Source organism: Pseudorasbora parva, chromosome 9 (assembly GCF_024679245.1).
Source record: "Pseudorasbora parva isolate DD20220531a chromosome 9, ASM2467924v1, whole genome shotgun sequence".
Classification (NCBI taxonomy): Eukaryota; Metazoa; Chordata; class Actinopteri; order Cypriniformes; family Gobionidae; genus Pseudorasbora; species Pseudorasbora parva.
Window position 1 is genome coordinate 6,925,197 of NC_090180.1, and position 11,810 is coordinate 6,937,006.

Here is an 11,810-nt window from a genome sequence, read left to right on the forward strand (position 1 = left end):
TGGAATCATCTGTCCCAGTGCAAGCCGCAGCTCTAATGAATCGCTGTAGGGTGATGTCGGGGCTGCACCACGACAGTTAGACAGGAAGACAGCAGGCACATAGAGCCGGTGGCTATCAAACTAGTGGCAGAGACCCATAGGACAGTAAGAAGAGGGCTGGAGGGGCTCGATCACCATGGAAGCAAGCAGCACAGTTTGGGGTTAGTCATTGAGGGCGATCCAAACAGATGTGTTCATGGGGCATCTGTGGAAAGGACTGGCTGTGACGTCCTGGCCATTGGCTTGGCAGAATTCCTGCTAAGTGCTGGTAAATATGTTTGTAAGGAGAGCCAGCAGGGTGAAGCTTGTTTTTTTTTTGTGTTTTTTTTTTTTTTGAATGTGGTATTTATCCTATTATTTGTCTTATTAGTCCATGTACACAGATCTTATAGAATTCTGTTGCTTGGATCATTGCAAATACAATGTCACCTGTTGAAAGTCAAACAAAGCAGTCCATGAGGCACTTTTTATTTCAAAGAGTTTTTTTTTTTTGTTCTTTGACTTAGAGAAGTATAAAAGAGATGTTAAAATGCAATCAGAAAAATTACAGTTCCACGTTTTGCCCTAAACAATGAATAGAAGAGTTTAAACTAAGCATGAGGTATAGGAAAGGCAAATAGCCAGCCTTGTCAGTGTGTCCTTCTCTAGCCAGGACTTCCAACATTTGCTCACTCTCATGTCATTCCAAACCTGTTCAACTGACATTCTTCTGCGGAAGATAGTTTCAATTGTTATTGTCCATTTATTCAAAACCAATGGGGCCCAAAACAGCATTCTGTCCCCACTGACTTTCATTGTATGGACAAAAACCTTTTTAAGGTGCAGCCACGTCTACTACCATTCAGCAAATTTTCACAGTTGAATTACAGTGATTTCCCTCAGAATCCAATCCATATGATTTAATGTGTCGGCAAAAGATTTCCCCATGCAGATTTCGCAACAGGTTTATTTTGGTTAAACAGATTGGCCGCATTAACCAGAAAGCTGCTTAGTTTTAAAGTGACTTCTGTGTGAGCCGTCCTTCATGCATTGTTACACCATTGACAAATTCTCTTTGAAAATGTTCAAATGCGACTGCACCTTTACACAGAAGAAAGCAAGTCATGCGGGTTTGGAACGGCATGAAAGTAAGTAAATAGTGACACATTTCAATTTAGTCTGAACGATCCCTTCAAGTGCCATTCCTGAAACAAATAATCTGTTTTTCACAGAGCTCCTTAAAATATTCTCAGTCCAGTCTGTCCTTAAGAGCCTCAGCATGTGCTTCGTTTTCCACCTTCTCCGTGGCCTTACACTCATCATGCTCTTTAAATATTCCAGCCAGCGTTTTGAAGCGAGGACCCCAGTCACAGAGATTTCTGTAATCCTCCTTGGGTTCGAGCACCCAAGACTCAATGGAACTGAGGGACTCTGCCACCGAACCTTGTCCCTCATATGCATACGTGACCAGAGAGTCATACGGAGGTGTGGAGTTCTCTAGAAGACAGTGATGGATGTAGGCTCTGATGTCCTCGCTGTCCTCGTTGGACACGCACGCACTAGCCCGATCAGGCTCGTCCTCCGGTCTTATTTTTCGCAGCTGCGCTGTCTCTTTGATGCCTTTGGGATTGCGTAACGTACCTATGTCGAAGGCCTGGGTGTCCTCTTCCCCGCCCCCCTCGTCGTCGTAGTGGATCACATTGTCCCGGACGTCCTCTTTGGAAGACATCAGAGTGTCCTTCTTCTTGTGTTTTCTCAGGCCCATATAGAGCACCACCATCACTGCAAAACACCAGGGGCACATAACTTGTTTTGTGACGTAACGCACGTTGACACACATACAGTACAGGACAATATTTAAGTGACAACAGACTAGTGAAAAAGGGGTGGTCATATGTTCCAGGGCCATTAGCTGATTTCTTTTTTTGTCCTGACGTGGGGTTTCAAAACGAGACTAAAGAGAACGGCAGCCCGGGGGTAGCCATAATGCAGTTTTGACATGCTGTCTGTCAACATCGTAGTGCCTCGGTTGCGTGAGAGGAGGGGAGGTAGAGTTTCTGAGCTTTCATCTCCCTCCTCTGAGGCAGACAGCACTCGCTCGCCCCACTCAAAGAAAGACGCAAGAGAAAGAGACGGGGAGGCACGGGCTCTGCAGCGAGAATTAAAGATTAGCCTTAAAAATGCACACTTTCAGATGAAGCAGAAGGGAAAATCTGGCCAAATCATGCGGCATGTGTTATTAGGTGAAGGTTTCCTCATGTTGTTATTGTATTTTAGGACATAATACTTATCACACTCAAATCATTATTTTTGCATCAGCTCCCCCAAGTGGTCGCCATATATAGGAATCTTTTATTCCCCCTCATAACGCTGGCAAATGAAAATATGAAGTCAAAGCACATAACTTCACTGCACTGCCTACAGAATTCACTTACCTATTATTGCAATACGGCGTTTTTATTGCAATTCTATCTCAGTACTCCTGTTCCATTACTGCTCTTTTTTTTTTCTTCCTTTTTATAGGGATCATAACCTGCCACATTCCATACTTAATGCGTTGATGTTTAAATAGGTGGTTCTTTAATTATGGGCACTTTGGCTTTTATAAAATCACACTTTCATATCCTCACTATATATATATATATATATATATATATATGTTGTCAAGAGAAATCTTATCAATATATAAGTATATATAAATATATAAATCAATGTATTATATATTTATATACTGTATACACTATATATATATATATATATATATATATATATATATATATATATATATATATATATATATATATATATATATATATATATATATATATATATATATAATTTTATTTTATTATTATTTTTATTTGTCCACTAACAACGTTTTTATGCACTGTTTGCTACAAGGTATTTACATGCATCACAAAACAAGTCCTTTTTTTTGGGAAAGTCATTTCCACATTTCACATCTGCTCTTAATAGCACTCTGCTATTATTGACAACAACAACAAAAAATATTTTTCCGAAAGGGTTTTGAAAATACTCTTGTGTTTTGCAAAGGTTAATTTCATTGCTAGCATTTAAAGGTGTACTATGCAACTTTCCGTCCACCGGAGGTCGCCTATTTTAAACAAAGGCGTAGTTTGATGACGGCAAGTGTTAGCGCATGGAGTTCATGGATGCGGTTATTAACGTTACTGTAGTGTAAAGCAGAGCAGGACCGAGTGTGTTGTGGAGCTTAGTACGGCCGCTGGAGCGATTGTTATACAAACACACCAGGACTTTTATTATGACGGGAAAGGACACAGTCGCCGGGCGCCTGCATTTCTGCTTTTTCCAGTCATGATTGAAACTCTTCTGAAGGTAAAGCAGCTCTGTTTATAATATTAGATACATTTAAGTGTGTTTAAAATGATGTTATGACGTTATTCTGTGACTTGTTCACACTGCTAAGAGAAAAGCGCTTCTGCAGAAATAAACCGAGGGTAACACAGATATGACGAGATTGACATGCGACTCGGTTAAACGCTATGCTGACACTTCCCGGTCCTTAGTTAAAATAGCAATTTTCTCACAATTTACAAATAGTTGGAAACATTTGGGGTATTGTAAGTACTCATCTGAACAAAATATATAACACTGGCCTAGTGGTTTTTGGATATTTTACTGCAAAAATACAACAAAGTTCACCTTTAACATATCTTAAATATGTTTATGTTTTGCATAATGATAAAAAAAAAAGCGCTTCATTGTAAATTAAGTACAATGCAAATATTCTGTGAAGTTATTTGAAGAGTATTCCAGTCTCTACACTAATGTCCAAACGTTTCAAGTCATTAAACAAAATTAAAGGGTTAGTTCACCCAAAAATGAAAATGTTTTCAATAATTACATACCCTCATGTCGTTCGACACCCGCAAGACTTCCGTTCATCTTTAGAACACAAATTAAGATATTTTTGTTGAAATCCGATGGCTGAGAAAGGCCTTCATTGACACCAATGTCATTTCCTCTCTCAAGACCCATAAAGGCACTAAAGACGTCGTTACAAAGCCCATCTCACTACAGCGGCTCTACAATCATTTTATGAAGCCACGAGAATAGTTTTTGTGTGCAAAAACAAAAAAAAACAAAAAAACAAAAAAAAAAACTTTCAAAACAACTTTTGAACGGTTATGAATCAGTGTATTGATTCATGATTAGGATCGCCGTTTAGGAAGTCACATGATTTCAGCAGTTTGGTGGTTTGACACAATCATGAATCAATACGCTGATTCATAACCGCTCAAAACTTTGTTTTGAAATCGGCCCATTACTATATAAGTCGTTATTTAGGTTTTTTTTTTGCACACAAAAACTATTCTCAGCCTTTCTGAGCCATCGGATTTCAACAAAAATATCTTCATTTGTATTCCGAAGATAAACGGAGGTCTGACGGGTGTCTCTGTCTAACAAGGTTAGGGCAAATCATTTATGAGAGAATTTAATGAAAACCCTTTAACACTTAAATCTAGGATGGATTAAAAGGTTTGGTAAAATAATAAAATTAAAAAAAAAAAGTTACAAAAGACTAAATGCTGTTCTTTTGAATGTTTTATTCAAGCAATCCTGAAAGAAATGTATCACGGATTCCACAAAAATATTAAGCAGCGCAATGTTTTCAAAATTGATAATAATAAATATTTCCTGGGCCCAGTATATTAGAATAAGTTCTGAAGGATCATGTGACACTGAAGACTGGAGTAATGATGCTGAAAATTCAGCTTTGCCACCACAAGAATAAATTACATCCAAAAATAGATTACAATAGAAAACAGTCATTTTAAATCTTAATAATATTACACATAATATCTGCGGTAATTTTGAGCAAATAAATTCAGCCTGGGTGAGCATCAGAGACGTTTTAATCTTACCGACCTTAAACTTTTGAACAGTAATGCACTGTATAAAAGACATTTGAATGTTTTTGTTTTTTTTGGTGAAAGAATCTGTTACACTTCAAAAATGCGGGGTTAAAAATGGACAAACCCTGCGATTGGCAGTTGGGTTAAATTGTTGGGAGTTGGGTTTTATTATTATTATTTTAATTACTATATCTTCACGACTGTTTTAACTATGCTTGTTTTTAATTCTTTATTCGTCCATATGGTATTCTTTTTTTCTCATGCATTTGTTACCACTATTTTAATTAATTTCTATGTAAAGCACTTTGAATTGCCATTGGGTATGAAATGTGCTATACAAATAAACTTGCCTTGCCTTGCCTTGCCTAAATGTATGTTTTATTGAAAATTACTGTTTTGCTTAAAATGAACCCAAAATATGTTTAAAATTCTATGTTAAATAAATAAACATTCAAAAAGTTAAGTGAATAATAAGTAAACATTAAATTGCCTATTAATAAATGTTCACCTTTGGATTATTATTTTCGCCTCTAGTAATTATGTCGGTAACACTTTTTTTTAGGGTTCAGTTATTAACTATTAACTAGTTGCTTATTAGCATGCATATTACTAGGATATTGGCTGTTTATTAGCACTTATAAAGCACATATTAATGCCTTACTCTTCATCACCTTATTCTATATCTCCTAATCCTACGCACTACCAACTTCAATGCTACAAAAAGTACTTTACTGACTATTAATAAGCAGACACAGAAATAGATGGAGGCAGATGATTCGCTGTGGCGTCCCCTGAAGGGAACAGCCGAAAGAAGAAGAAGAAGAAGAAGAAGAAGAAGAAGAAGAAGAAGAAGAAGAAGAAGAAGAAGAAGAAGAAGAAGAAGAAGAAGAAGAAGAAGAAGAAGAAGAAAAAGAAGAAGAAGAAGCAATAATTTAGCAGTACATTGAGGCAAAAGTTGTAGTTAATAGTGAAAATGTGTTTCCCTTACAAAAGTGTTACCACTATATCTGATTAAAAATGTTCTGTTTAGTAATTTTTAAACATTAGTTGGGTTACATAAAACTGCCCAGCACATTGGCCAAACATTCAACCAAACTGTGGGGTTTGTCTATTTTCAACCCAACTTGGTTTGTTTTTATCCCAGCATTTTTTAGAGTGTAGTTTTAATACAAATCCACCGCTACGACATATAGGTCCCAGAAGAAATACCTGTTTACTTGTTAACATGATTGTCTGTATTGTCAGTGTCCTGTCAGCAGAGCCTTTGGCCAAATAAAATTATAAAATAAAAACAATTTGACTTGACAACACAAATGCACCCCGTGTTTTTTTCTTTGTCTTATGTTTTCTCATGTTGAATGCATCATTCTTTGTCTTACCATAATCCACAGTATCCTGTTGGACACATGTGTAAGAACTCACCCAATAGGATAACAATGCACAGCAGAATGGCCATTAGAGCTCCAGTGCTGAGTCCCATGGGAAAGAAGACGGCTTCCGCATTGCAGGAAAGGAGGGAGCCATCTGTGTGGCAGGTACACACCCGCACAGACACCGTCCCAGTGCTGCTTCGGATCGGGTACCCGCTGTCCTCCACGATGACCGGTACCAGGTACGTGCTCTGCTCTAGTCTGCGAAATCCCCCTCGCCTGGTCACCACTCCAGCTGTGTTGTCTGAAAACCCAAAGAACATATCTATAATGCAGATTTAATGGAGGCTATAAATGATTTTACTTAGATAAGTGATAATCACACTCGTGCTCTCAGGGATCATAACCTGCCATTCATACATTTCTCAGTGACAAAATACTATGAATTCACAAGCACTTGTGAGGTACAGAGACTGGCCTAATTCCAGAATTAAACAGAAAAATGTTTCCCTTTGAAGTGGAAATAAGTACAGAAAAAGTGGTTCTGGTTAAGGGGATAACAAGCTAACATGAGTTACTCCTGGGAAAAGCTTGATACCTTTTTGAGGAGAGCCTCTGAAACAGCTGGAGTCCAAACAAAACTAGGATGCACAACACTTCAGGCTGTTGGCGAGTGTTTTAATCTCAATATGTACTTTTCTGCCAATGACTATACATTGCAGAGTGCATTTAATATAATCCTAACTGAGGAATTATATTGATTAGTTGGTAGTGTAGCCTTAGATAAAGCTTTAGGCTGAAATATAATCCATGTGTTCCCCTTAAATAAAAAAGTTTTTTTTCTTTCTTTTTTTACTTTTTTTTCTTTCAGCAAGGTACTTAAAGGGACAGTTCACCCAAAAATGAAAATGTGATGTTCATATGCTTACCCCCAGTGCATTCAACATGTAGGTGTGTTTGTTTCTTCAGTAGAACAAAATTGTTTAACTCCAAATGTTGCTGTGTGCCAGTCATATAATCGTTTGAATGGGTAAAAATTCTATGAGAGCCTAAACAAAAAAACCCAAAAACATGCTTAGACAACATGCACAAAGAGCCCTGTGGCTCATGAAGACACACTGATATCTTAAGACACAAAACGATCAGTCTGTGTGAGAAATCGAGCCGCATTTATATATATCAAATACAACGCTATATCCAACAGCGTTCACGCGCTTCACTTCCGGTAAGGTCAATATCCACGCTCTGGATATACGAGCCAGAGTGTGAATATTGACCGGAAGTAAAACGCGTTCCAGGTTGTTGGATATAGTGTTGTTTTTGAGGTAAAAAAATTATATAAATACGGCTCAATTTCTCACACAAAATGATCGGTTTGTGTCTTAAAATATCAGTGTCACCATGAGGGTTCCCCACAGTGCTCTTTGTGCATATTGTCTAAGGATGTTTTTTTTTTTTTGCTCTTATAGCATTGTTACCCGTTCAAACGATTACATGACTGGCCTACAGCAACGGCCAGTCATATAATGCTCACTAAAGCTACTCACGCTGAAAGTTTTTCTTTCCCAATGTCATTAGATAAACACTAATGAAGGTTCTGGGAGATCTTATTAAGAAACTGATTTTTAAGGATTTCATTTCAAAAGAGACTTAGCTATATTAGTCAGTTATAAATGTTTTCTATTTAGAAAAATACATAATTTAATGTCAACTTCCAGGTGATGACACTACAATTATCCTGAAGACAAAGCTCTAACAATCAGAGAATCACCGCAAACAAATGAGGTTAAAAAAGTATCTTTTTTTTTTTTTTTACATTTAATTTGATTCATTCCTGTGATAGCAAAACCAAATTTTCAGCATCATTACTCCAGTCTTCAGTTTCACATGATCCTTCAGAAATCATTTTAATATGCTGATCTGGTGCTCAAGGAACATTTCTTATCATATGGTATGTTGAAAGAAGTTTTGCAAATATTTGTTTCAGGATCCTTCAACGAACAGAAATAAAAAAGGGGTTCCCCTCTCGGTATAGGGCACTGTGGTGTGACCGAAAATGGCACTTTAACTTTCACTTTCTCTTTGTCAGCTACAGGGGCTTGATACTTTGGCATTACTTTGCCTGGAACGCTGCAAAGGCGTGAGTTGTGGTTTGAAGTCGTAACTTACAGGCTCAAAAACCTGCCTGGAACGCAACATTAAGTACACAGATGATTAACTAAAGTGTAGGGGTGACCCCGAATAGTCGAAGATTCGATGCATCGATATGCGGAGCCTGATTCGACCACCGATCTCACGGTCGAATCTTCGAGGGTGTTATGAAACGAGGATCATACCATTTTGGCAATATGGGGGTGCTCAATATTTTAAAGACGTGTCGCGGCGCTGAGCTGAGTATCGGTGTGCGACCCCTTTAAGGGCGCTGAGCTTCGCACCGCGCCTTTAAAATTAGAACACGTTCAATGAGTGTACACACACCGACGGCAGCATTCAGCGCCTGTCCGCGGCCACTGAGGAAGTTGTTTAAAATCCTGCTGCACCACAGAGCGCTTTCGTGCAGCTCATCTGTCAGTCAATTCAAAATTGAGCTCGCGTGTATAATGTGCGCGTCAGGTGGCGGTGTGAGTGAGATCCTAAGGCGCGGGGCTGAGCTTCGCGTATGTCTTCACCCGCTTTTTTAGGCACAATCGGCTTCAAAACGTGCATGAAAAACGCACTCAAAGTGTTCTTTTCTTCTCTAGGCAGGTATTTTTTAAGGTTTATTCATCAAAATGTTCTTTTATATATTTGTGTGATGTTCTGTATTTCAATCACGGCTTTAACATGTTATGAGAAAACGGTTTATGAATGTTTATCCACCACATTACCTTTTAGGCTATTTAAACCTAAATAAGAAAGCCATTGTCAGTTGGCAGGCAGTTTTGGCCGCTTTATTAAAAGTTGTTGCTGTGTGCAGTGTGTAAAGGAAAATAAAAATAGTTTTACCCTTCTGCTGACAGTGTCGTGCCCCTCCCAACCCATTCACACACATAGATGATTCGACTATCAGTCGACCATAGAGAGATTCGACAATTCTGATTCGATTGTCTAAATCCTTGGTCGAGGACAGCCCTACTAAAATGATGAACAGGTGTGATGAATGAGGATAGTGTCCATGATGACAGATTTTGGCGGGAAATAGAACAAAGGAACACATGTGACTGATGAAAACAAACTGAATGTCCATGAAAACTAAAGCAAACTGAACATAACCTTGACAGACTTCTGTGGTATTTCTGTGGCAAATACAGTTCTTTCAGGATTCAAACAAGTTTCCGAAAGTTTTTGGCCCTGTATGAGCATGGGTGTATCAGTAAAGTGGCCAAAAACAGGTTACCAAGATTTCAACATGACACCCATGTGGTGTACTGATCCATGTAAAATAAAACAACTTCAAAATAAAGAAATCTGAGTGCACCTTTAATTCTATCATAATTCAGTTTAAAAATTCAAACTTGAAGCATCAAATTCAGATTAGACTATCTTTGATTCAAGTGTCTAGCCAAGTGTTTATATGACCCAGAGGAAATTGAAAATCCCTTTAAACCAAGCTTGAAAGCACAGCAGGTGCCTGTTGGTCTCACGTTGAGGGCTTTGCTTGGTGCTCATAGCACTGAGTCAACGCATCGAGATGCGCTTGTCCTCGCCTGGAAGGTCGACTGACCCCGTCATGAGAGGTTTGTTACGCCTGGGCAACTGGGGGATTTCTCTTGACAAGGTAGGAGTCATTAAAGCACACCTTGTGCCTGTTTGGCTGTGTAGCCCTGAGTGACCCTGTCTCTGTGAATCACAGTTGATGATATTCATGTGCTGAGAACACTGGGGACTGAGCACGGGAGCAGGCTGCGAGGCTCACGCGGCAAATGGATCACGAGGTGAGGTGATGTGCTGCTCGGATACGACCACTATCTACGTTACAGCACTAGTTTTGTTGTTTAGGGTTGTTCTCCTAGTGGATACTTCTATGAATGCAATATGTAGTTTATCTGAAAACGTCTGAATGGTCTAAAAAATCGTGCTTTTAGTATTTCACATTTCATCTTTAAAGGAATGTTCCAGGTGATTTTATAAGGGCAACTTCTGTAAACCAGGGCTGTAACCGCCATAGACATTGAGGGGGACAAGTCTCACCCAATAATTAGAAATTGTCCGAAATTCTTGCACAGCGCTCTGTAAGTTGTTGTTAGGGTGTCAAAAAGTTTTAAAAGTCAGTTTTTTAGTCTGCCTCAGCGGTCTAATTCTGCGTTCACAACGGACGCAAATAAATCACGCGTGAACATTTTGAATCCATTCGCGTCATTCACGCGTGAATAGACGCAAATTCACGTCATGGGAGGGGCTTCTGCCAGGCAGCGGCAGTCAGCAGAAGGTCTAGCCAAGTTGAGGCTGCTCTCGCCAGGGTTGATGAGCGCTGAGCGCTGCTTGTCGCCGCTGATCGCCTGGGTCTCACACCTCCGAAACCACCAGATCAAATTTTCAAATAGGCGCTCTCCTAATAAATAAACCACATATTTGAGCTTTAAACAACTACATGTTGCCTGAAAAAACTCTTAAAACTCCATTTTATGACACAGTAACAGTAGTATTTTTAAATTACTCTGGCCTCGGGTTTCCCGTCCGTCACTTCACCACGACAGCAGTAAGCAGGCTTCTCATTTGCTAACGCGGCAAAGTTCAGATTTTTCATGAGCGATTCGCGTCCGGTGTGAACGCAGCATAACAGCGCTCATCAATGTCAAAATGATTATTATGGCCATGAGGGAAGCGTCAGTTTAACGCTAAAAGACAGTGTGTTAAGCAAAACATTTAAAAGGCCTACATGTACAATTGTTTTGCAACAAAAATTTAAATAACAGAAATGTTAAACTTATTTTCTCAAATATGGCCGTTTTCGAAATAAATATGTGCATTTATGTGATTCACGTCATTCCTAATTTAGTGACAAGAAATGGTTCACATTTTCAATATTCTAGGCATCCAAATAAAAGAAAATATGTTTATGCAAGTAATACAAAAATATTAACAAATAGTTCAAAATGATTCCTTCACTCTTCTGTTTCTCTAGGCTTTATAAAGACAACCCCCCCCCCCCCCCCACCAAAGTTCATTCCTTGTAATTTGCTGTAAACATGTTTCTATGGCAGCTGAAAATTGCCTTATTACTGTATATTCCTTTAAAGGGATGGAACAATCACTTTTTTAGTGACGATTTATGTTCCAACTTACTTCCATAGTCCCTGATTGTGAAGTTTCTGTTCCTGGTCTGTGATGGGGATTTGAAATAGAATCGGTGCTCTACAGCTGGCATGTCTTTGTCTGTGGCGCTGATGATCTGAATCACCTAGAGAACAGATACAGAACAGTGATCTGAATAAAACACCACAGAAAAGAGCCTGAATATTTCGTAAAAGCAGTGCTTGGCAGACACCAATAGTCTTTTTGATTGACAGAGCTGACGTGCTTGACTCATCAAACCTCAAAGGGA

The 11,810-nt window shown here is 38.9% G+C and overlaps 1 protein-coding gene across 3 annotated transcripts in view; it reads right to left on the bottom strand.

Annotated features, from left to right (window-relative positions):
- Positions 1-360: 360 nt before the first annotated feature.
- Positions 361-11,810, bottom strand: part of cdh12a (cadherin 12a) — a 58,493-nt gene continuing 47,043 nt past the window's right edge. For 2 of the 3 annotated variants that reach the window (XM_067453678.1, XM_067453681.1), the window contains 3 exons: positions 11,552-11,666; positions 6,339-6,590; positions 362-1,800 (listed from right to left, as the gene is read on the bottom strand). In XM_067453678.1, the coding sequence (XP_067309779.1) occupies positions 1,268-1,800; positions 6,339-6,590; positions 11,552-11,666 (900 nt within the window). In that variant the 3' untranslated portion in view covers positions 362-1,267. Of the gene's footprint in view, positions 1,801-6,338; positions 6,591-11,551; positions 11,667-11,810 lie in introns of all 3 variants that reach the window. The other variant, XM_067453680.1, reaches the window with a different exon arrangement.